The sequence below is a fragment of the Motacilla alba genome, chromosome 2 (assembly GCF_015832195.1).
Source record: "Motacilla alba alba isolate MOTALB_02 chromosome 2, Motacilla_alba_V1.0_pri, whole genome shotgun sequence".
Taxonomy (NCBI): domain Eukaryota; kingdom Metazoa; phylum Chordata; class Aves; order Passeriformes; family Motacillidae; genus Motacilla; species Motacilla alba.
In genome coordinates, this window is record NC_052017.1 from 15,507,177 (window position 1) to 15,532,915 (window position 25,739).

At 38.4% G+C, this 25,739-nt stretch overlaps 1 protein-coding gene across 5 annotated transcripts in view; it reads right to left on the bottom strand.

Annotated features, from left to right (window-relative positions):
• The window catches only part of WAC (WW domain containing adaptor with coiled-coil), a 58,331-nt gene that overhangs the window by 15,491 nt on the left and 17,101 nt on the right, over positions 1 to 25,739 (bottom strand). For 4 of the 5 annotated variants that reach the window (XM_038161956.1, XM_038161947.1, XM_038161931.1 and 1 more), the window contains exons 4-9: positions 22,030 to 22,136; positions 21,139 to 21,254; positions 20,450 to 20,562; positions 18,712 to 19,020; positions 2,914 to 3,159; positions 850 to 972 (exon numbers count right to left, since the gene is read on the bottom strand). In XM_038161956.1, the coding sequence (XP_038017884.1) occupies positions 850 to 972; positions 2,914 to 3,159; positions 18,712 to 19,020; positions 20,450 to 20,562; positions 21,139 to 21,254; positions 22,030 to 22,136 (1,014 nt within the window). The remainder of the gene's footprint in view (positions 1 to 849; positions 973 to 2,913; positions 3,160 to 18,711; positions 19,021 to 20,449; positions 20,563 to 21,138; positions 21,255 to 22,029; positions 22,137 to 25,739) is intronic. The other variant, XM_038161963.1, reaches the window with a different exon arrangement.

Consider the following 25,739-nt stretch of genomic DNA (forward strand, 5'->3'; position numbering starts at 1 on the left):
CTGTATTTTAATGATACAGAAACATGCTCACTGTGAATATCTAGAACAATCTAATGTTCAACAACAATCCTAGCTAAGGAATTGTATTTCCCCCAAACTCCCCACTTCTAAAATTTCAGGGGAGGGGAAAGAAAAGAAGCTATTAGGAAATGCTTTTTACAGATGCAGAGACTAAATCAACTCCTATTTTAGAGTGCTCAACTTGATTTAACCAAAAGAAAGCATGAACAGTTTAAATAGAAACCTATTAATCCATTCTAGGCATATGCCAACAGCTCCCCATCCATGGTTAAAAATTACCATTAGCATTGCTTACCTACTCAGTAAGATGACTGCATTTATTGTTTTGGTTTAAGTTTCTAAACTTAAGTTTTAAAGGTTTTTTATCAAGTTACAAATCAGAACATATTGGAAATACCTGAAAGAGTACCTTGCCTGGAAGATGAAAAAAAAAAAGTCCCCACCAGAGAGAGGAAACTTTCTTTTAAGAATTTAAAGCCTCTCCCAAGAGTCACAGTTGCACAGTACTACAAGATGGGTTGAAGTAAGGAAGAGTTGTGTTTTATACTGTTAAGTAACACCTAATTCCAGAAGTTTCACATAACTCATGCAGAATTTCTTAACATACAAAGAAAATCCTAAAAGGTGAGACAGAGAAGCATGTTTACTTAGTAGTGGGTCAGGTTCCTGCTCCTGAATAACAGTATTTTATCCTATCTTTGGAAATAGAAGTCATTCCACATTCTCTACACCGTGTGGCCAAGAGACAGATTCCACAACTCTATCAGCCTTTTTAAAACGTTGTGTAACAAATTTACGTAAGTCAAAAACAAAAAAACCTCTGAATACCTTGCGTAGACAGTTGTGCAGCTTGAGAAATTAGGGAGGTGATATTGAAAGCAGATGGTCCAGCAGTAAGAATTTTATGGAGTATAGACTGCAGAGAGGCTTGTGTCACAGCTGCTGTTAGAACTGAAAACAAACATTCTGTTTTACTGACAATTCTAGAACAACACTTTCAACTGTTGAAACTGGCTAATTACATTTAAGGTATGTTTTCTTTCAGATTTATTTCCCATATCTACCATGATCAAAGATCCACCTGAACTGTTCTTCAGTTACTTGATTTCAAGTTGACTTGGAATGTCTAGCAAGCCCTTTCTTTAGTAGTTTGAACTTTAAGACATACACTCAACAGAATTTCTTTAAAAAAATAACATCAAGTCTTCCAGGTTGCCTTATGGATAAGTAATAATTCTTGAAACAGCAAGAGAAAATTTGTTCAATTTGCTATTGTAGGAAGCAGAACGTGTGTGAACATTTTTTTATACTACAATAATTTTTTAAAAAAGCAAAAAGCAGAATCACTAATTCACTAGAAGAGATGTGGGGCAGACTTCATGTTCAAGAAGAAGACAAATCTCTTTCCATTAAAAATCCATGTTTCTTCTTATTAATTAAAAAAACCATATCTGTTCTGGGTTTAGCTGTCCCATGTCATCCCCTCACCAGTAAAAAAACCAATCCCTCTTGAACGATTTTAAAACTGCACAATACAGGAAAAGCATATTGCAGTATGAGATGACAAGACTCTGAACTTCAAGCTTCTGAACTAATCTTTCCAAAAAGCTCTACAGGCTCTGTGGGATACTTCCTGAACATACCTTCCAGCCATGCACACTCCTAAAAAAACCTGACTCACGAGCAAAAGAACAGAGTAACTCTGAATTGCGTCCACAGTAAGGGCAGCCCTGCTGTGCAAGGTGAAGTCACTCTGCCCACGTGGACACAGCCAGGCCTTCATGCCATCAGAACAATTCTGAACACTCTTGTTCCAAGACATACACAGCTGCTGCTCATGTGGTAAGAGAAAATTACTAGAAATTTCACTGGGCAGCTTTTCAAGAAAATACAACTGGAGTTGAGTGGACCTTTCATTTTTCAACACAACCATAACACTTTTTTTTTTTATTCCAGCCTAATGCACTATGGTTTTAAAGACCTTTCCCTGCACAGGAAAAAGAAACCAGTGACCTACTCACTTATTAGTACTCAATGAAGATAGAAAATTTGCTGATTGAAAGGAAGCAATTGACCACTTTTTCTGATGAATAATTGCAAGGTATAGAATACTTTGTAAGTATATTCCCTTACTTGATTTGCACTTCCAGAAAGTTAAAGACAATTAACTCTCAGCACTCCATGCAAATGTTTTACTTCCTATTTAAATCAGTGATCCTTGCACAAGAAGCAAACAAAAAAATCCTACACCACTTTATCAGTAACCTGTCACATGCAGACACATTAGATAAAATTGCATTCAAAATGCATCAACTTTACCTGCTCTTGCAGCAAAAGGCACTACAGGAAGTGATAAACTGACTTCTAACAACCCAAGCCAATGTAACAAAAATCTAAGGGACACTGATTAAATGTACAAAATTTCACTGGCCAGTGAAGTTACTGATACGCTACCGTATTCAGAGAGGCTTTCTTTGTTATGCTAAAGAAAAAAGTTGTTAGGCAACAAGATTTAAGAACCCCTAGAAGTTTCACTATTTGCAACACACATTAATAGAACAGCAGCACAAACTACAGAAAACAAAGCACAGTGCATGAAACAAAAGAACAAAGAGCTTTAACGAAATTTGTGCAACAGACAAATGCTGATATAGTGATTAAGTCACCAGTTTCAATTACACTGCTCATGTACATCAACGTTTATTAATTTGAAAACCTTAAATGTTGAGAAGGTTAAACAGAAAAAAAAAACCATAAAAATCTCCACTTCACCTAAGGATTCATTTATTCACTTTTCAATCAAAATAAGGCTTTCATTTACTACAGCCTGGTATGCAATAATATACTAATGTATGTAAACGAGAGATTACATGAACTTTAAAGAATCCTTACCTTCATTGATTTTGGATATATCTACGCTAGAATTATTAAGCTGCAAGGTGGCTTGCAGAGCAGGCAGCAGCTGTCGAAGGAGATTTGGGTCCTGAAGTAATGGAGGAATTGGTGATTGTGGGATAGGTGAAACAGGAACTGTAGGAGCAGATGAAGCAGGCGCAGAAGTTGGATTCAGTCCAGAAGCAGAAGATGTAGAAGGAGTTGTGCAAGAATGGGATACAGACTTGTCCACAGATGCAGACTCTGAACAGAAGACAGACAGTATTTTTCATTTTCCCCAATACAACCTGACAACTCACTAGTACAATACTCAAATTCAGAAGATCAAATGCCTAACTACCATTTTAAGAAAAAAATCACACATTAATAGAACAAAAATTGAAGATAGCTGATTTCTAACGCAAATTACGCTACTGAGCCTAATATTTATTATGAGCACACAAACGCAACTTTTCCACTTAAAGATACTGGATGAAAAGCACCCAGTATTAAAAATGGGATTTTTTTTCCTTAACTCTTATGGCAAATGTGGGCCAAAAATTCCTTACTGATCACCTACACTCATATTCTACATTTTCATTTATGATCTCAATCTTTCTTTGGAAAACATACTATGAACAAAAACCTTATAGCCCATGGATTTTGCATGTAGGCTACTGCGTCAAATTTGACAGGAGGGTATAAGCCATGCTTCATTTATGAAGAGACCAGTGCAAGAAGCCACAAATGTAAGTCTATTGTACAAAATCCAGCTACATTGCTGAGGATTTAGAAAGGATAATGAGCTGTACTAGAAATGTAAAACAATGCTGTTAACATCCCCACAGCAGAGTGGAAAAATATCTAAAAATGCGTCTGCCCATAAATAATTTTTAACTTGTCAGCTTCTTCTGAAGCATTTATACTTATATTCTTTATTTTATTAATACAATTATACTATATGGCAATTTGTTCCGATTAATATGTGTTAATTAATTTTAAATATGGCTTCCACTTAGCAGAAAGTTGCTCCTCCATTCCAATATGGTGAGAAATCTCTGCAATGGAAGTATTTCAACCTACTACAGGTGTACCATCAGTCACTTCAAATATCCTTCCTTTAGGAAACCTGGACCACCATATTTCAATCTTAGCTCCCCCTTCTCTCATCCTCATTAAACCCTCAGAGACCCCTGCCCAGAAATTCAGTCAAGACTAACGCATCTATAGCACCAAAGAAGTTGGATGCAGAGCATAAAGCTATGGATCCAAGATCTCATACAGGATGTTTGCCCACAGTAATAAAGACACAGATTTTAAACCCACCTCAAACCGGGCAGAGAAAGTCAACCTGGATATTCTACATTTCAGGCAAAAGTCTAAAAGTTTTTCCCAATAGTATGGAAAATGGGCTGGGAAGTTCTTTCACTTTAGGGTGTGCTTGGTTTTTTTATTTGGAGAAATGGTCAAAGTAAGATGATGCTGACTTCATTAGTAAAGAAGTGATATGATCTGGTTTGTTTTCTATTCTACAGAAGAATACAATGTCACAGAATTTCTAACAGTTTTTGTATTCCAATAACCTTAACTGCAACTTCCAAAACTAATTTGGAGAAGAACCCTAAAAAAAAACCAAACAAAAATTATGGAAGTAACTACATGTATATCTTTTCACTAAGATTTCTAATCTCACTGGGAAGAGGATTTCTGCTTCTATGCTGTTACAGTATAAATAGCATATAAAGATCACAAATACTCCAGAAACTTTTTCCAGATAAGTAGCTGAGAAATCTGAACCAGAAAGAAAACCTGCTGAAGAATTTGAAAGCTTGCAAGGATGCAACAGCTAGGACACAGAGACATATTTAGGAGTTTCAGGCGAACTTCTGAAAAAAAATGTGCCCCTATCTAGTTACAATGGCCTCAGGGTTGGTAGCAATGTATCTGTGAAGGGATCTGGTCATTTGGCTAGGAGCTTTGGCAAGAACAACTTAAAAAAGGTACAAAGGGGTTATGAAGATTGAAGATGGGGGGAAAAAAGAAAAACCTGTTACAAAGTTTCTGTAGGGTTTTCAGTAACATGTGAAATAGGACAGCTGATTAGGTATTAGTTACCACGAAACAACAAGTCATTAGTGATAGTTTTTGTTATAAAGTATTGCATCCTATGTTATAGCATTCAAAGTGAACATTAAGACAACTTCAGGTCAAGACATATCCAACAAACAAGAATCTTCTTATACTAAACAAAAACGTGTGAAGTTGAAATTGAACTTGGATCTTCACAGTCCAAATAAGATCAAGATACACTGGCAGACAAAAGCAAGGAAAATAAGCACAATGGAGCACGTTAGTACTTACATGTACAAGCCTGCTACCTACAGTTTTGAGAACCTTACCAGAAAAACCACCATTAAAAATCCCAAAACACCCTCATTTCAAAATGAAAAAATACTGCAACTGCCAGCACTAATTTTAAAACATATTTAATGTATTTAGGCTTGTCTTCACAGTTAAATATTTAAGTTATTTTAAGTAAAGAAGTAACTCACTACTGTATTATTTACTCATGTAAGCAAATACCTGATCCTCAAACCACACCACCATACCAAACAGCTGGAAGTGCTTCTCACCCATGCTGCAGTTCTGAACAGAAAATACACTCAATCAAAGGCAAACTCAAGCTAACAATGCAGTTAAAATAAACCTCATACCTATCCAGTCCTGGGTATTCACTTATTTCTTGAATAACAGAACTCAAAACATGTCACTCAAAACCACCGAATTCCATGAGGTCTGTAAAACTACTTTAGTTAGAGTTTTTATGCTCTAAAAATGCACACTGAATTGCATCAACACAATACAGTCAAGTCATTTCTTTCAGACAATAAGGAGACACTATTTCACACAGCTGTAGTACTGCAGGTATTTTGAGTTAAAATGTATCTGTGAAAGGTATTTTTGTACAATCACCCTATCAAACCTAGAGAAAGGATACAAAGCAAGGATAATGCCTAATGCTAACATTCCAATATTCTGAGATGTTTAGCAACTCAAAAACAAAGCACTAAATGCGCTAAATAAAAGAATAAAAGTATACAAAAATAAATAAAGAAAAGAAAAAATAAAGAAACTAAAGGAAAGAATACATCTCTATGATTATGACTACATGTACATCACATTAGAACTGTTACTTAACATCGTAGAGGATGCAGAGCAAAATGACTGTTCAGAGCATCACTGCATTACACTAATTAATTTATTATCAATGAAATTTAAGTTATAAACCTGTTTCTGAAAAAAAAAAAAAAACAACAACAAAAAACACAAAAACCAAAACCCAAAACAAACTTGTAAAAATATTGGTAGAAATTCAAGTATTTCTCGTCTGTATTAACTAGCTGTGCTGGTTCTGGCCAGGACAAGGTTAATTTTTGAAGTAGCCAGAGAGGTTGGGTTATTCTATACCACCTCACTTCACTACCAGAGGCAGGGGTAAGGGAGTTGTTTTCCAGTCAGTGTAGCATGAATTGTCTCTTTTGTACATCCTTTTATTAATATTGTTGCTGTTAGCGTTCATTTCTTATTTCATTGCTGATTCCAGTAAGTTTTTTGTATCTCAACCTGCTATATTTTCCTTTTGTGCCTCCAATTCTCCTCTCTAGCCTGTCACAGGGGAGAGGGAGGAAGCACTGAATGAACAGTGCATGGGGAACACCACTCATAAACCTCAACACCGTTATTTGGCACCCAAATGGTTGAGATAATCAGATCTGACCAGAGCGGTTTGAAACAAATTTGATTTAAGCATTTGTTGTACTGGGCAGGGAGTCAACAGTCACAATGTTGTTTAAACTGTTCCCATGGTTGTGCACATAACCCTATATATATTCCTGTATACACCCTGTGTGCCCACCACGGTATCTTTTCATAGCAGGGAGAGAGAGGGATCAGGGTTGCTGTGTTGCTGTATTGTGGGAGACCAGTTTATGGCATGTGGGGGGCAGTAAGAGTCATTTGGGATGTGTGCTCAGTAATGCTCTTTTATCCTTCCTTTGGGGCCTACCTCTGGCAGTCCATTAAATTGTACCTAGTCTGTAGGGGAACAGGGGCAGCTAATTTCCCCCAGCTTTTTATGCCCTTTGTCACTTTCAGGCCTACTAAACCAGCTTTTGAGAATTTTGGATTTCCTTTGGTTGTTAAAAAAGCATGGTCTTGCTGCTATGCCTGTTGAGTAGAGTCTGTACCACATTTAGAGTCAGCGTGGCCCACACTACGCTTAGAATCCAGAGAGAGATTTCTAAGGACGTCTGCTCCACAGGTGGATTGTCACAAGTGGCATGGAATTCTGGAGAAAATGGGCCAGTTTTGGGGGAAATTCTCTGCTTCCATGGTTGGAAGTTCACCCCTGAACAACTACAGGATCCTGATAAAGCAACAGTCTATTTTCAAGGAGGATGGCACGACATCTCCAGAGGGGAGGAAATCATTGCAGTGTGTTGGGCACTGGCCATTCTTTACCAGACATAGTTCAATAATAGACAGTCCCTCGGGGAGAACAGGAGGAAAACAAACAGCAGCTGAACCATAGGATGAATCTGTGCCACTAGCAGTTGCCCTACACATAAGAAGAAACCCAAGATCAATTCAGTTCAGTTAGCGAGGGATGAAGAGGATGTAGAACCCTCACAACAGCAGGAAGAGGAGGGGCCAGAGATAATTACCCGATCCCTGTCCCTGAGTGAGTTGTGAGATATGCAGGAAGATTTCAGCTGCCAGTCAAATGAACTCCTGGTGATCTAGCTGCTCCAAGGCTGAGGTATGATGGCTCATCATATGAAATTAGATGGTAGTGAAGCCAAGCAACTGGGATCCCAGTCAAGGGACGTGGCATTACATAGGCAATTGGGAAGAAGATAAACGCTCAGCCTTTGGAAGTGACTCCTGTCATGCAGGAGTGAAGGTATCGTCTCAAGGACAATCTAGTAGTGCACCCCAGCAGGTAGAATGCCATGGAAAAAAGGTATCCAGTATGTGAATCAGATGTGATGGAGGTAATGGACAGAGATTCAAATAAAAAGGAGTCTCCTGTAGATTCAGATCAGATCCAGTGCACACAATCCATGTGGCAGAAGTTTGTACAGAGCATGCCACTGTCATACACCAACTCACTCGCATTAATGTTCAGAGAAGGAGAAACAAATAGTACTTCATGAGACTATCCAACACCAGCAATATGAAGATCATCTTGACCCACATCTCGGCTTTGGAGACTGTTCAAGACTTTGGACAGATTTAAAAAAGTCAGTGAGGTAACATCCCATGCCCTGCCAGTACGGACCAAAGCCTCTGCTATTGGGAGCAAGCACTCCCCTGCTCAAGAGAGAAGACACAGACCAGGTAATCTGTGTTTTTTCTGTAAGCAAAACAGAGGACCTGAGAAGTGGGATGGAAAATCCACCTCTGCCCTAGCAGTATGGGTATGTGAGCTGAATGTTTGGAAGAATAACCACAACAAGAAATTCTTCACAGACAAACGCCACTCCAGTTTTCAGTGGGCAAGTCCTCAGACAGAAGAGATGATGTTACATATGATTCTCTAGAAGCGACCTCCAGTTCATATTTACAAGGGGTGAGCAATTACAACTATGACCAGGACTAAGGGGGCCCTGCTCCCAGCCAGATGGGGGAAAGGGACAATCAGATCTAATGACCCAATAGAACCTATAATGGATCCAATGGCCTGGCACATCAGACCCACCAGAGTAGAAACCTTTAGTTGACAGCAGCACACAATGCACCCTGATGCCATCAAGATACGTAGAGGCAGAATCCATCTGGATTTCTGGGGTGACAGGGGCATCCCAACAGCTAAGTGAATCTGACTGGGAATGAATGGAAAAACTACCCCACTGTGACTGACCCAGAAGCACCATGCATCCTTGGCATAGATTACTTCAGGAGAGGGTATTTCAAGGATCCAAAAGGGCATTGTTGGGCATTTAGGACAGATGCTCTAGAGACAGAGGAAATTAGACAGCTGAATACCTTGCCTGGTCTGTCAAAGGACCCTTCTGTTCTGGGATTGCTGAGAGCTGAAGAACAACAGGTACCCAATTACTACCACAACAGTCACCGTCAACAATACCACACCAACTGGGACTCTGATCCCCATCCATAAAATAACTTGTGGGCTGGAGAGCCAGGGAATGTCAGCAAGGCTCACTCGTACTTGAACAGCCCATATGGCCAGTGTGTAAGTGCAGTGGAGACTGGACTGTCGTGGCCTGAATGAAGTCACACCAATAATGAATGCGCCTGTGCCAGACACGCCTGAACTTCAGTATGAACCAGAGTCCAAGACAGGGAGGTCGTGCCACCATTGACATTGCCAATACATAATTTCTCCATTCCTCTGGCAGGAGAGTGCAGACTACAGTTTGCTTTCACCTGAGGAGTGTGCAGTACACTTGGAACCAACTGTCCCAAGGGTGCAAACACAGCTGCACCATTTGCCATGGACTGATCCAGAATGTACTGGTAAAGGGTGAGGCTCCAGACCATTTGCAGTACACTGATGATATCATGGTATGGGGGAAAACAGCAGAGGAAGTTTTTGAGAAAAAGGAGAAGATAATTCAAATCCTCCAGAAGGCAAATTTTGCCATAAAGCAAAGTAGGGTCAAGGGACCTGTCCAGGAAATTCAGTTTTTAGGAGTAAAATGGCAAGATGGACATCATTAGAGTCCAACTGATCTGGTCAACAAAGTATGTCCCCACCAATGAGCAAACAGTAAGCAAAAGCTTTTCTAGGTGCTGTGGATTTTTGGAGAATGCATAATCCAGATTACAGACAGGTATTCAGACCTCTCTATCATGTGACATGGAAAAATGATTTCAAGTTGGGTCCTGAACAACAAACTTTTAAACAAAACAGAATCATGCAGACACCCTTGGGCTAGTCAAGACAGAAGATGTGAAAAATGCTCTACATTGCAGCCAGGGAGAATGGTCCTTCCTGGAGTGCCTGGTAAAAAGCACCTGGGGAGACGCAAGGACAACCCCTGGAGTTCTGGAGTCAGGATACAAAAGATTCAAGGCCTGCTACGTCCCAACTGAAAAAAAGATACTGGCAACTTATGAAGGGGTTCAAGCTGCCTCAGAAGTGATTGGCACTGAAGTACAGCTACTCCTGGCATCCTGACTGCCACTGCAGGGCTGGATGGGCAAGGGAGAAATCCCTTCCACACCTGATGCCACTGATGCTACGTGGAGCAATTGGGTCATGCTGGTTACACAGCAAACTCAAAAAGGAAATCCCCATCACCCCTGGATCTTGGAAGTCATCACTAACTGGCCCAGGGATGAAAATTTCAAACTATCGTCACCAGAGGAGGAGAAGAAGGTGACATGTGCTGAGGAAACCATACCGTATAATCAGCTACTACCAAATGAAAAGCAATAGTCTCTTCACTGGCAGTTCTTGCTGTATTGTAGGGACACACTGAAAATGGAAAGCTGCCCAATTCCTATGAGGCAAGCCACAGAAGCTATTGTGGTACAAGGTGAATCAAGTCAGGTTGTGCAGCTGAAAGCCATCCAGCTGGCTTTAGATATCACTGAGACAAAATGGCCAACACTCTTCCTCTACAGTCGCAAGTGCTCTGTAGGGGTGGCTAGACTGATGGAAAAAGACCAACTGGCACTGGAGAGGGAAAAACATCTAGGCTGCTAGTGGCAAGACGTAATTGGGTAAGGAAGTTGACTGTAAAAGTCTGTCATGCTCTCTCTGTACCTGAGAGTTGAGCTACTGAAGAACACCGCAACAACAGAGGGGTGGACCAAACTGCCAAGGTTAAAGTGTCTCAGATGCATCTAGAGTGGCAACCTAAGGGTGAATTATTTATTTCTGGCTCAGTGGGCTCATAGCACCTCACATCATCAGGAAAGAGATGCATACTAACAGGCTCAGGACTGAGGGCTGGATTTAACCATGGACAGTATCGCACAGGTTATCCACAACTGCGAATCATGCACTGTTGTACAGTGGATGATGGTGAAAACTACAGGGAAGCCTGGCAGATTGATTACATCACACTTTCACAAATCCACCACGGCAAGCTCTACATGCTTACAATGATAGGAACAACCACTGGATGGCTGGAGACATACCCTGTGCCTCAGGCCACTGCTGGAACACCACCTCAGGCCTTGAAAAGCAAGTCCTGTAGTGCCATAGTACCCTGAAAGAACTGAATCAGCCAATGGGACTCATTTCAAAAACAGCCTCATAGACATCTGGGCCACAATACTGAGTGGGTACAGAATATTCCCTATCACATAACAGCCTCTGGGAAAACTGATCTGTACAACAGACTGCTAAAAACCACATTTAAAGCAGTAAGTGGTACGGCCTTCAAATACTGCAAGATAAATCTAGCCAAGGCCACCTCGTTAGTTACCACGGGAAGCTCCACTAAGCAAGAAAGCCTTGTCCAAACAAAACTTTCATGTACCACAGAAAGAGATTAAGTCTCTGTGGTGCACATGAAGAATGTGTTAGTGAAGACAGTTTGGATTAGTCCTTCCTCAAGCAAAGGCAAAACCCATCCACAGGGTAGGCAAACCCATCCATGTTTTTGCTCCAGAACCTGGGTGCACTTGGTGAGTAATGCAGAGGGATAGGGAAACACCAGGTGTACCTCAAGGAGATTTGATTCTATTGTGAGAACAGTCTGTAATGTTGAATTTTAAAACACTGACTGCTGAATGACACTGTCACTATATGCTATAGCTACCACGGACAGTGAGTATGGACTGCTTCAGATATACCAATCAGGAGATTCTGATACATCTTGCCATTAGCCGGGAGCACACCATTTGGAAGGTGTAGGATCTGGGCATGATGTAGGAGGTGGTATAGAATAAGGAGTGGATAACGTCCTGGATCTGGCCAGCACAGGGTTAATTTCTGCAGCAGCCAGGAAGGGCAGTTACTCTGTACCACCTCACTTCACTGCCAGGGCTGGGGAAAGCAGTCTTTCTCCAGTTGGAGAAGGTGGCAGCAGCTCCCATATTGCAGCTCTCCCGTGGTGAGCTTTTGTTTGCAAGTGAATTTTTCACCTCTCTTGTACATCCTTCTAATAATATTGTTGCTTTTACTGTTCATTTCTTATTTCATTGCTGTTTCCAGTAAATTACTCTGATCTCAACCCGTGATCTTTACCTCTTCTCCACAAAGGGAAACTCCTCTGTGATGGAAACTCACACGTTAAAAATACAGACTACAAATTAGTTGCAGTTGTATACAACTTTCTTTAGCTTAATTTAAACCCATCTATCTTACTTCATGGCTCAGACAGGATACTAAATCCTAGAATTGCTGCCAACAAAACAAAGCCTCCAAATATTTTCACATCCACTTCTGAATAATCCAACTACAAAGTTTAAATAAAACCTGGTTTAATTTATGATGCTGTACAGAGCCTGCAAGTTTTGCCTTTTGAAGTTAATTTAACTAGGCAGAACTCCTCAAGATGAAATATTTGTCTGACATAAACCCTGAGATATCACTCACTGGGGTGTATGGATTTCCCCTGCTTTTTGCACAAATAGAAGCAGAAACCTCTCACTCCCTTATTTTCCTCCCTAATTGCCTTTTTCTGAGAGACTGTTTCATTGTTTATTTTGCCACAGAATTAAGTTTACTTTCCAACATCTAAACACTATTTTATGGTTTATCAGAGTTTTTAAAATGCCTATTAATAATACAATCCTGTGGCTCTTAAGTGCGCTTGAAGCCCTCAAACATCATGAAACACAGTCAAGATGAACACAGCATGCTGAGAAAAGTTAAACATCTCCATAAATTTAAATCCTGTAATTTTACAATTCTGACACACTGGTTGGTCCCTACACCTGTGTCAACATCAATTCATGGTCCCTGACAAGCAATCTACACTATCATTGCAGAATAAGGATTTGGACTACATGGCAGTCATTCATAAACCTAACCTGAATCATTAAGCATCAGACTAATTTTGAAATGACAACTGGAATTCTACCAACACAAAATGCAAATGAATCCACGTCTTACAAAAATTTTTTTGTAAAAACTTAAGACTTTTGCAGGCTTTACAGCACAGACTACGGCTGAAGAAGTGGAAGAGGGCAAGGCTACAGCCTCCTTATTGTCAACATCAATTTCAAAACAAATGCTGTGCAAATGACTCTGATCTCACCTAAAACTTTTATCATGGAAGTCCAAAGGAAAGTTTCTTAAATAAAAAAAAAATGAAATAAAAACTAAAACTAGAACACAGCATGCTGCGATCTCTTCAAGTTTAAGAACTTCATTAAATAAAATTTGGTTTATCTCTTCCTCTGAATAACTAAAAAAAAAAGAAAGAAAATTAGGTAATTTTTAAAATTACTTTTTGTCATTTTAAAAATATGACTTTGAACAAATTTTTCCATTATAAGCTATGCACAATATAGTCTCCATATCTGCAGCTTTTAAAAAAACTTTAAAAATCCATTCCTTTTGTGGCAATAACGTGAAAATACAGTTTGCTTTCTGACAATTATGCAAGTAAGTTTATTAGACGCAGCCTACATACAGACCTGTATTATAGAACTAAACAACTTTCTGGACCATCAACTTCATTCACATGGAAAAAAAATCCGACCTAAAATAAAGCCACCCAAAACAAAAAAAAACACCCCATGGAGGAAAACGAAGCAAGCAGATGGCAAAAAGAAACACCATTAGATTTGGAGATTAACTTAATGGGAAGAACTATTAATTTGTTTAATATTGAAACGGAGCAGGAAAAAACCTTTTTATAATAAAAATAATTTTTGAAAACCACAATGATTAGGAAAGAACTTTCTATTCATAACCCTCTCTGCTGGGAATGTGACCCACAATCACATCTTTTGGACAAAAAAGGAAAGAAATCCAAGTTATCAGTCAGAATTTCATATGACAAGAACCTGTATGACACAATACACGGTTTGTTTTAAGTTTTGTGAAGAGGTTTGCTGAAGTCTTTGCTGAAGTAGAAACACCAGGTCAAGTCAGAATGGGAACATTCTGGTGTGATGCTTCCAAGCACTGGGAATTTTTTTACAACATGGCCAAATGATCCTTTCAGAAAAAAAGTCAAAAAACAGATCATTTTTAGCAGTTGTGCCAAAATGATCCTCAGTTTTCTTACTAAGCACCCTTAACTTCTCAGTTAGAGTCATACATAAACATGCTACACAATCTTGCCATCACCAATCTCTGCCCGTTATGACAAGAATTTTTGCACCTAAGCGAACAGCTGATCTGCCAGGACTGACATGCTGAAAGGCAACCCTGAGCCTACAAGCAAGGGGGTGGAAAATGAAGCCTTCTGATGGTTCAGCTACTCTGCTTCAATGCAGAGGTTTGACACTGACAGTCCCACACCTCTGCTGTGTCTGCTGGAGTCCTGTGAGCACCTGCAAACTGCTTACTCTCCCCCCTGACCAGGGTGTGCTGAGCTCATCAGGCACATGAGCGACAGAGAAGTGGATGGGGAAAAAAGAACAAAACTGGGAAATGCCTTTTTTGTGGAGAAAGGACTATTTCACAGCCCTCCTTCTGACAGCTAACATACCAGTAATCCCTGCATGACTCGCTTTAAATTAATGCTGTATATTAGCTTGTTCTTACTCTGATTTATAGCAACAAAGACTTATTTTTAATGATGTGGAAATTACCGACTACTGTTGACTAGATGATGCCTAAATTATTAAAATGACCCTTTGAGTGTTCCTATATCTTTACTACTAATGTCATTTTTATCCCATTTAAAACAAAACAAATGCATCTGAAGTCCTTTGGAGTCAACACTAAAACATTACCTCACTCCCTTGTGAGCTTGAGCTGTTATCTTTGCACTGCTAGCAACTATTAAGGCACTAGTGCTCTCACAGTGTGCTCTCTGTAGGAGAAAAACTACATTACAAAATTTTCAGAAATTTTTATCTTGTTGCCCTATAAACCTCATCTCTGCTTCACTGATTAAAAACCTACTACCCAGAACAGCTAACAGCATTGCTTGATTTATTACTCGTGATTAAGAATCATAACACATTTTCTGTGCTGAAGCACCTGGAGTGTACAAACTACCAACTAAGCTCTCTGAGCACTGACAGTCACATTTGTCTGTTTTACAGTTCAGTTCTGATCTAATAAGGACTGTAAGCCACAACAAAAATACGTAAGTATTTAAAAGGAATGCATTCTGTAAACACAATTGGCCAAATGAAACCATAGTAACAATAGCAACTAGATTCTCTAAAATACTCAAATTATCTAAAATAAAAAAATAAAATTTAAAAAAAAATTCCCTATTTCTCACATTTGGATTACTCCAGTTTTAAAACTGATTTTTTTTTGTATTTTACCTCTGCTGTCAAAATAAATGTAACAGCAATGCTCAGCAAACAAGTATAAAGTATTGGAAGAAACTAACATTCTCACATGTAACTTTTCTAACCGACATATGAATTGAGTAATATACTTGAAATGGCAAAACTCAGCCAAAGAAGATGCAACAATACCAGAAGCAATGTTAATAACTGACCACTAAAGCTAGCAAGTGTTACAAGAAAACCACAAGGGTGAGAAAAGGAAAAGAAGCACCAGAGTCACAACCCACCCAGCATTGCACTGGCCAGCTTGCTGTGTTCTCATAAAAGTTTTAGAGTACTGCTGCACTAGAAACAGAAGTGCTGCCTTGATGGGACTTTGAGGAAGGTGTGAGAAGCAGTATCCTACAGACAGACACACTGTTAAGATATGTACAATACAACATTTCAATCTGAATTAGAAATAGGAAAATGTGATGTGCCCTACAGATAAAGCAGCCAAAAAGTAGGAAAAGCAACCCCACACTTTACCTGCATAAAGCACTCACAGTGAGCACAAACAGAAGCAGCAGATTCTGACTGGAACATTCAAACCAAAGGGTAGAGGTCAAATAGTTCCCCAGGAACTCTCCACTACTGCCAGCCATTGAGGGCAGAGGACTACTGCTAACAGCTGAGCTATAGTTCAGCCAGGGATTTTATTCAATCTCCTTGTGGGACTACAACATACCCCTGCAGCAAAAGAGATTGAGCTGAAAAAAGCATTGTCGTTGCGTTTTGTGTTTTTCTGCTGTTCTGCTGTTCAAAACTATTACTGCTTAAAAAAATACACACTGAAATCAGAACTATTAAAACAGTGGTACATATATGCTGGCGTAAGGCAGCCAGCAACACATTCACAAGAAGCAAGAATTCAATTAAGACTACTGCACATATTATTCAGTCATTTGTACCAATCTATTTTTTTAGGCTAAAAAATAGTTTTACCTCTTTTTAGAAAGAGAGAGGGACGGCATAATCAGTGAATAGAAAAAGAAGATCAAAGGCTATTTGCTTTACTACTGTAAACACAAATCTCTCAAACTGTTTTTCAGTTCTGCAAAGACTTTCAGAAGATTGTTTGAACCAAGTGTCTCAGGACAATTACTGTATTTTCAATTTGTATAACAGCTACAAAAAATATTTTATAAACTGCATACTTTTAGCACTGCAGGTTCACAGTCAGACCTGAGAGAATGAGTAACAGTAAATCATCCAAAGTACTGCTTCTTCCCTCTTTTAAAATTTAAATATGTAAAATGCTATGGAAAATTTACTGGTTTAATTTCCTTAAAAAGACAGTCCAACATTCACCAGAAAAAGGAAAATCAACTGAATGTACTGTTTGATGAGCTTTTATCATGACAGCACTGAATTGTTCTGTTTCTGTACAGGAGGTAAAGCAACATGTAAAAACTCACGTTTTCTACAGTAAGAATTTCAAGCCCGACATTTACCTATTCTAATTCTTCAATTATTTACTTTCTGTAATTGACCCTTTTCTGAAGCTCAGTAAGTACAGCATTTGCTCACAATCAAGTGCCATGAAACAGACCAATGAGGCAAGATTATTACAGAGAATCTATTCATTTAACCCATATAAAATTAAAAAACACCTATCTAAGAATACAGAAATTCAGTGAATTATTTAATATGGAACCATCAATGGATTCTAACGTAAGATTTACAAAACTACCCTGTGTGATTGTTTTCAATATTATACACCACTGTATGTTCTCAAATTAATGTTGTAAGAAATATTTGAACTCTCTGCCAACATCTGTGGCAGTTGTCAGAATGGGAAGTTCCTTCAATTTCTGTAAGAGTCATCTCTTCAATTAATGAGGATGCGCAGTAAAGCAGCAGAAGAATACCCAGTATGAAATCTGATCACACACCAAATGGGAATCGAGAACATGGCAGAATTGAATAGTAATAAGAGGGGTTTCAAGTGTATTTTAAATATAGAAATAGAAATGGAGTAGATATACTAAAGAAAAGAACACCTGACGTGGATGTTTTGCACTGTAGTGAGTACAAGTGCATCAAACTGCAGTCAAAAAATCCAGGCTTAACTGAAGCAGGTAACTACTGCACTCAGTACAAGAACCATGCTTGAACTAGTACACCTTACTTTGTCCTTTACTGTGCTGAATAGGAAAAGGCTTGCTGAAAATAACCTGTCCCTCTGTAGTTTACAGTCAGTATTAATGACCCAGGTTATGTAAAAACTGCATATAGTGTCAAGAAAAAAACGTAAAAAAAATTCTTTACATGCACAATTATCTTAAAGTATTTGACAATGTATGCTATTGTTTGAATATTTTGTGTGGCCAGCTGTTCTTAAGTCTGTGTAGAAGTTGGAATTCTTTAATAAACAAAAGTGGAAGAGTCGAACACAAACACAGAGCACAAGACTAATGTCAGACCAGAGTCTGTTTTGGTCTATTTTTAAAACTATTTAACTAGGCAAGTATGGACACGGCAACAAGACATCTTTCAAACAAAGAATTCAATTACATATTAAGTATACAGTATTTTAAGTTAAAACACAATATGATTAACAAAAATTATTTTCTCCCTCCCAAAGCCCTCAAAATAGAATTTTCCTACACAGTACCACTCTGAAAACTCAACTACACCAAAGTAACACACTATCATTAATGACGCACATCTCATTCTCACAATCTTCTTGAGCTCTTCATCCCTAATAATGAAGTAAATCTAACTAAAAGACAGAGGTCTGAGAGGTCATAATCAATGCACAGTGGAGTCCAGATCTTTGCTTGACTGTAACTGGATCTACCAGGTACTATCAGATAATAGAAACACATACTATCAGATTTAGAATTGAAGATCCAATATTTCTCAAGATACAGATCAAAACAGATTAGCTCTTACAAAAATGTAGAAAATTCTTGCTTTCTGTAAGAACTGTGCTTGTGTTGACTGAAAGGTTTGACACTGGCATTTCAAACAATAAGAGCAGTTCATAAAACATAATGGTCCAAAATTACTTTCAAATTGTGTAACTACATAACAACTCAAATAAATGGCAAAGATCCAAAACAACAAGAGAGAAAACAAAAATTAAAATATGTTCCACAAAAATACATCTTTCAAATTATCATTTGAAATGTTAATTTGCAGAATAAGGCCATAAATAGTAAATATCACAGTGTCAAATTGAAGTTGTATAAGACAGCAAATTGGGTTTGGGGGCAAGTAAACACATCAAAACAGTAATCAGGTTCTAAAAGCACACACAATCAAAAAGGAAAAAAAATCTTTAAATTCTAGTACTAACATACTTTGAACAAGCAATGTAACGCAATGCATCATTTTGAATACTAGAGGGAATTTCATTATACATACCTTTTCTCTCTGTTTTCTGTGCAGGGATGGAAGATGCGGATGTAGACAGTTTTGATAAAGTAGATGCTCCATTAGCATCAAAGGATTTCTTTGGCTGGTGATCAGATTGTAGAGAAAATGGACTAGGAGGAACAGTGCTTGGGGTAGCAGTTGGATGAACCACTGTTTTGATGGGATGCTGTACTGGAGTAGAACTACTGTGAGTCTCTGCTCTTGGCAGTCTGTAGTCTCTGTCATTGTGCCTGCTCGTTTGAGATAAAATATTCTGTGGGAGCATACTGCTGGTGTCACTGGAATGCTTGTCTTCCACTTTTTTTTCCGGATTCCCCAAGTAACATTGCAATAAAAAAAAAGAAAGATTAAATTAGAAACAAGTCTAAGATTGCAGTAACTGATTAATACAGCTGCACACCAACAACCAGAGCTGATTGAACTTCTTATGATTAAAAAAATCTTCAAGCAGATCAGCATCAAAAAAGGCAAAATTTAATTCTACTCACTGACAAAATGCATTTTCTCTGACCTTTGCTTGATTTAGAGCTCCAGTTAAGCACTGTATTTTGATGAAAGGCTGCTTTATAACGAGTGTTACAGTCAAGTTAACTTTTGAAGTCTCCTAAAAAGATCTAAATCAAGATCTATTATTTCCATCTTGTATTTAGTGCAAAGAGATAATTTATGCCATTTTTCTTTTGTTCATCAAAATCCCTGAACATCGAGTATCATTTAATAGTTTTACATTCTAGCCTTCAAAGAATTCCTCTTCATGTCACTTGAGTACTACTACAACAAGCTTACTTACAGTTAATTCAAGGCATTTATATATAATAAATGAATGACTCATCTGCACTGGTCACATGATTACAAACTAAAATATGCTACTCAGCATACATACCAAGTAAGCAGAGAGTAATTCTTTTATAGATTCTGACATTTTCACCTGTCACAAAACAAATACTCACTGCATTATGCATGACTGCTATCTTTTTGCAGCATCCAGTATATTTTAGCATATACACTGAGTTTCAGCGTACACAGAAAAATATCCCTTTATACATCACCTTGTCAAATCCCAAGAGCGTGGGTGAAGAATTATACTTGGGCTTCTACTTTTAAACTACCCTGAGAACTACACTACAAATTTATCCAAATTACATCAGGATACAGACAGAATCTCACAGTACAACTATTTTCCAGAAGAAAACTGACAAAGATTAAAGCTAGGTATCAGGACAAAAATCTCCTAGTTAGAGAAATTTATAGTCCAGGGAAGATTTTGCTAAAAGTATTGGTGAGGTAAAAATATACTCTCAATAATACACACAAACCTCTGAAAACCCTGATAACAAAATCCATTGAATTAGGTTGTTACTTTTAGATGTGAAATCTTTATTTTTAAGGTGAGAATATGACATTAGCAGGTCTCAATGATCACAACAGTCCAACTAAATGACAGATTATGCAGGTTAAGTAACCACTCATGAAGATAATTAAACTCAACAGTAAAAGCCACAAAAAGGAGGAGAACCATGAAAAGCATTAAGCAAATGTTGCACTAGTAAAGTTATTTAAAGAAACCACATTTGGGAGAGTTAACTGTGCTACCCACTTTGGCTTTTATATATGAAAAGGCAAGAAAAAGAGCTAAGGAAAGGGATTTTTTATAGTTTTGAAGTTTGGAAAAGAAAACAGCAATGCAAACAAGGCAAGAATATATTGCTGTAAAAAAACCACATACTTCCACTGGCAAACCCACTGGCAGCTGTCGCCTGCATCACCTCTCTTCTGTAATCCCTATCTTTTGGAAAACTGTTAACTGACATTTTGCTTGCTTCTTTTTGTCTCTGCTCTCTGAAGAAAAGAAAACAAAAGTTAGGTAAAAATGTACATTATCTAATCATAAAACAGTTTCTATAAGTTACATGAGATGAATTAAACTGTTAAGAGCTTGCTGCTATACAGCTGGGGTTGGCAAACTCCAGCCACTGCTTCCTTACATTCGTGCTTGTTGAAGCCCACAATATACCAGTTCAGCTCACTAATCTTGTCCAAAAAAAAAAAACAAAACAAAACACCCAAAAAACCCATCCAAAACAAAACATTAAAAACACTCACCCAGAAAACCAAAACAAAAAATCCAATGAAAACAAACAAATAAACCCCAGAACAAAACAAAACCCAAACCAACCAATCAAACAACAAACTCCCCCCAACAGACCATCTCCACACAAACCAACCATACTTCCCTCTCAGGCTCTGGATTGTCAAGGGATAAGAGGTGCCAGAGGTCATGGTAAGGGTAGGGACACAGCAGACTTAGAGCACAATCTTTTATAGCAGTAATCTATTAGATAAGCTCAAGTGCTCTAAAATGTGCTTAAGAATATTTGTTCTTTATGCAATTAAAACAAATAGAAACACATATACCTTTCCAGCCACTCTTTTGGTTTTTCCCACTGTGAAACTTCTGTCCGGCAGTTGTAGTAGTACTTTTTGCCTGAAGAGCTGATGTGCTCAGACCAATCATCCGCAGAATCATAAGCCTTTACAAATACAAACAGTGTTCGACGAAAGACTACTTGAGAGTTTTGATATACAAATTCAATAGCTTTCACTGTTTTTAAAACTACATGGTACCTTTTATGTACCCGTATCACTGCTTTCTACCACCTCTAAATGATAGCTTGAACATATGACCAGTATCCTCCTGCTGCATTCTGCAATAGTTTCCTCTGGTCTATTCCCATCAAACCCCTTAACAAAATCTAGTAGTACATTTAGCAGGATACAGTAAGGTCAATACTGATAACATTAGTTTCCTTCACCTTGCAACATCCTCAGAATTATTATCTTACCAAAATTTTTCCACCGATCACAAATTTACCAATTTTGGTTTTGGGCGATTTTTTACAAACACCACTCTAACTACTAAAACTTTGATACTGAAGTGACTAAAATTCACAATATGTAATGCATTTCAAGTAAGTAAAATCACACTGTCTACTCTAGATTTACCACTAAGTTCATGGAAAACATTTCTGTATCTATGTCATTTAAATAATCTAATATTTTAAAATTAGATTGACAATTAGATTATATTAGAATGACAGGTAACTCAAAGCTCTAACGACTACCAATTAGAATAGTTTTATAACATGTAACAATTGCAGGTTTGGTTTACAGAGGGTTTATAAAATAAAGACTGATGTTGGAAAACTCAAGCACAATGTATATGCTGCCTGTCTTAGACAAAATTATGAAAATATAGTGTGTATGAACAGGGCAACACATTAATAAAAATCAATCACAAATACTCACTGCATCAGAAGTTTTGCTTGGATTATTGCTGGGATTAGAAGAATGGGAATTTGAACTATGAAGAGCACTGTGGTTGTGTGAATTTTCTTGTGGAGAGTAACTGGTCCCTGAAAGAAAAGAGAAAGCCTATTCACCATGTCTGATTTCAAAGTAATCAACCATCTGCATTCTAAGGAGGTGGAAGGGCAAAGAAGAGGGAAAGGGAGAAGGAAAGTTGTCCAAAACCTGGATCACAGCCAGGTGAACCATAGTTCAGATGCAGAAGTATTTCAAGAGACCACATTTCTTTTTCACATAGCATAAAACTCACTTTGATTTTATAATTGGAGTAATGAAGTATGTCCCTTCACTGGTCTAACGCTCAAACTTTATTCAATTACTAGCAAACAAACAGCCTTTATAATTTTGATGCTTTTAAGAGTCCTAACATGCCAATTCAGAAATTAATAGACATTTTCTCCTCAATATTAGATCAGAAAACTTAAATAGGCTTATCAATAGCCCACATGCTTAGACGCATAAAATCAGGTTTTAAGTTTAATGAAGCAATGTTGTTTTCTTAAAACTGTTGTTTTCTTTTGAGACTACTTGTTACTAGTTCTAGGCAACTATTTCTGTTTATGCATACTGAGCAGACTAAATTTTCCTGCACCTCAGTCTCTGCAATAAAGGTACTGACATCTAGAACACCAGAAGCAGCACTTCCCAAATGGCCACCTGCTTCTGGCCTCCCTACCAGCTACTCTTCAAGGCAACTTGGTTTTCCTCAATATGAAAACACTTGAACAGCTGAAACGAGAAATGAGATAATTCTCAACGTCTTTTAGATCTGTATTTGTGCCTAAGCTCAAGTCACCTGAACAGTTCCATCTACAATTAAACAAGGACACCCGTTCCATGCTGCAACCTCCTTTTAAATTTCCCGCTCTTAAGCCTCCCATTTCTCTAAAATTTCTAAGCAAGTAAAAACTCTTCCATTATTCTTGATGGGATTTTTTAAAGTTCCAAATGTTCACATAAATCACACCAAACTAAGAAAAGTAATTTTCTTACATATTTCAGGGAAAAACCACGATATTGCAAATATAAAACTCTCCCAGCTTTTACTTTCCCTTTCCCTACTGAGAAATTTCTCAGTACCCAGGGGTACTGCATGAAGTACCACTAGCTTCACAAGTTGCATAGCAATCTAGTATTCATAGTAAATAAGAAGTCAAAGTGATTTGAAAATGGCAAAGCCTTTATCTTATGGGCAACTACAGTAAAGAACAGTAAAGGACTGACAGGTAGGAGTGAATGGAGTAATAAAAAAATTATTATTTCAAAGTCTTCCAAGAGCTACACACACAGAACACGGACTAAATGACACAGTATGGTGCAAAATGAGAGCCATTATAATGCAAATTCTGTCTTCTGAGCCTTCTAACTACACAAGCAGTGACAAAATTGCTATTTCAAACTTCTTTCTCCCCACCTTTAACCCTGCAGGTTAGAAAGGCAGTCCATCACAAAAGCAAAAAGAGATACACCACTACCAAACTGTTAGGTGCCCTAGAAAGATTAAAGGTCAATTTGCATAAACATGAGTTACTGCAACCCGAACAGCACTACCTCAAAACCTTACCCTACACTATGTTGGCTAAAACTGTATGTTATTCTCTGTAAAGATGTAAGGGGAAAAAAGTAAGGATAACAGACTAAATCATACTCAAATACAGTTTTCAAAAGCTAGACCATAATCCTGCACCACAAGTATCTTGCATGCTCAGAGCCAGGCAGAATGACTTAGCATGGGGGGAAGTTACGCTTGTCAAAGCAATACTTACAACCATGACACACTTGTGATGAACATGCCTAAAAACAACAACAAAACCTCATTTATACATGCATTTGATTCCCGTCTAAGATATAAGTAGTATATCATAATTAGAAGGTGTTGTACTCCTCAGTTACATCAACAGTCTCAATTTTTTTTAGACACTGATCATGTAGTGAAATAGCTGTTTAATATTCTTGTATTAGCCACTCTTTTAGCCTTTATTTACTATAGCCTTCTACTGAGGTAAAAATTAATACGTTTTCTTAATGTATTTTTGTAGGTTGCTCAACACAGACATATTTTAATTAATTTCTGCTAAGAGGTAAAATCATCTCCCTTTTCCAAGGAAAAAAAAAAGAGATGAAAATTTACCAGATGGCTTTGTCTGAACAGTCCTTTCAAAACATCAGAAAGCACCAATGCATTTAATTTACCATAATCCCATACCACAGTTGCAGTATCACTACATTTTTTTCAGCATGCTCAAGACATACATGGTGATTTTTAAATACTGTAGTGGCCTAAATACACCACCAGGTGTATTTACACTTAAATCTAACAGGCATTTCCCAAACATAAGAGCCAACAACATACCTATTATATCAATAAAATATTGTGAAGCCAATTCTATCCAGCCCATAAACAAAACCCACAAATTCACTGTGCAGACTTTTGAACCCCCACATGGTGTATCAGCTCAGCAGCGTGCCCCCATTTCACACTGTGCCCAGCCCTAGTACTGAGTCACTCTGCAGGAGTATCAGAGCAGCTGCAGCAAGTCACACCCACCTCCAGCTGGCCCCGATAGGCGAGCACTACTAGGCAGCAGCTTCTTCAAAAGGGGTCCCTGGGCCTCTCTGAGCTGCAGTCCTCCCAGACTGTCCACCCGCATGCTCCATCCATCAGGAATCCTGTCCTACCTGAGCTGGTCTTAGCTGCATAAAAACTCATCATGGCTGCTCCAGCAATGCTGACTGCCTCATGTCACCAGACAAGCGACATGGGCCTTTACAGGGCTGGCCATGAATGCATGCTGATGGTGCAGGGTAATTACAGGTGTGAGTTCTCCACCCAGACCTCCATTCTGTTTTACACATAATACCACTTTATGTTTGGATCTGTACCCAAACTTCAGGAATGAGCATACAAAAGGACTGCTGAACTGCTGTTTGCTGTTGGAAAGCTTACAAGACCAAAGCAGATGATACTCTGGAGAACAAGAATTTGAGGCACTTCAAACAAGTTAAGGGCTTAAACACTGGTATGTACACATGACAACCATATTACCAAATTACCTTTTTATACTGAGGCAGCAAAGTTTTAGTATGTGGTTAAATACAAGCACAGCTGTCACCTAGGAATCTGACATTCCAGCCAAGGAAGCAGTTCCAGCTCAAGTTCTCTGGGAAAGTTGTTGAGGCTGTTCAGAAAGCAACCCACAAGCAGAGGTCTACCTCTAAAAACAAGGGGGTTCCCCTCACTTGAATGATAATTTGAAAAGCCTAATCCCAAGCCATTTTAAGGTGGCTGTGACTTGCCACCAGCTCTGCATCTCCCAGCTGCATGCCTGGCAAAGCAGATCCTGAGAACAGGATTGCCAAGACTAGTCCATACCCCAGAAACAGGCCTGATAAGGTAGAGAGCATACTACTGTCCCTTCAGACAGTTCCTCATGGTAACTTCTCACCTCCTCCTCTCACAGTTAGACCTTCCTTACTAGCTACACTTTCCTCAGGAAAGAGGAACAAAGACTTGGTTTTGCACTCCTTATTAGCATATTTTCAGATTTAGCAGTTGCTGATATATAGCTGTGATGTGCCATAAGGAAATTCATATTGTGTTATAAATACTTCAATTCGGTTTCAGAACTCCCCATGGAAATGTTTACTGC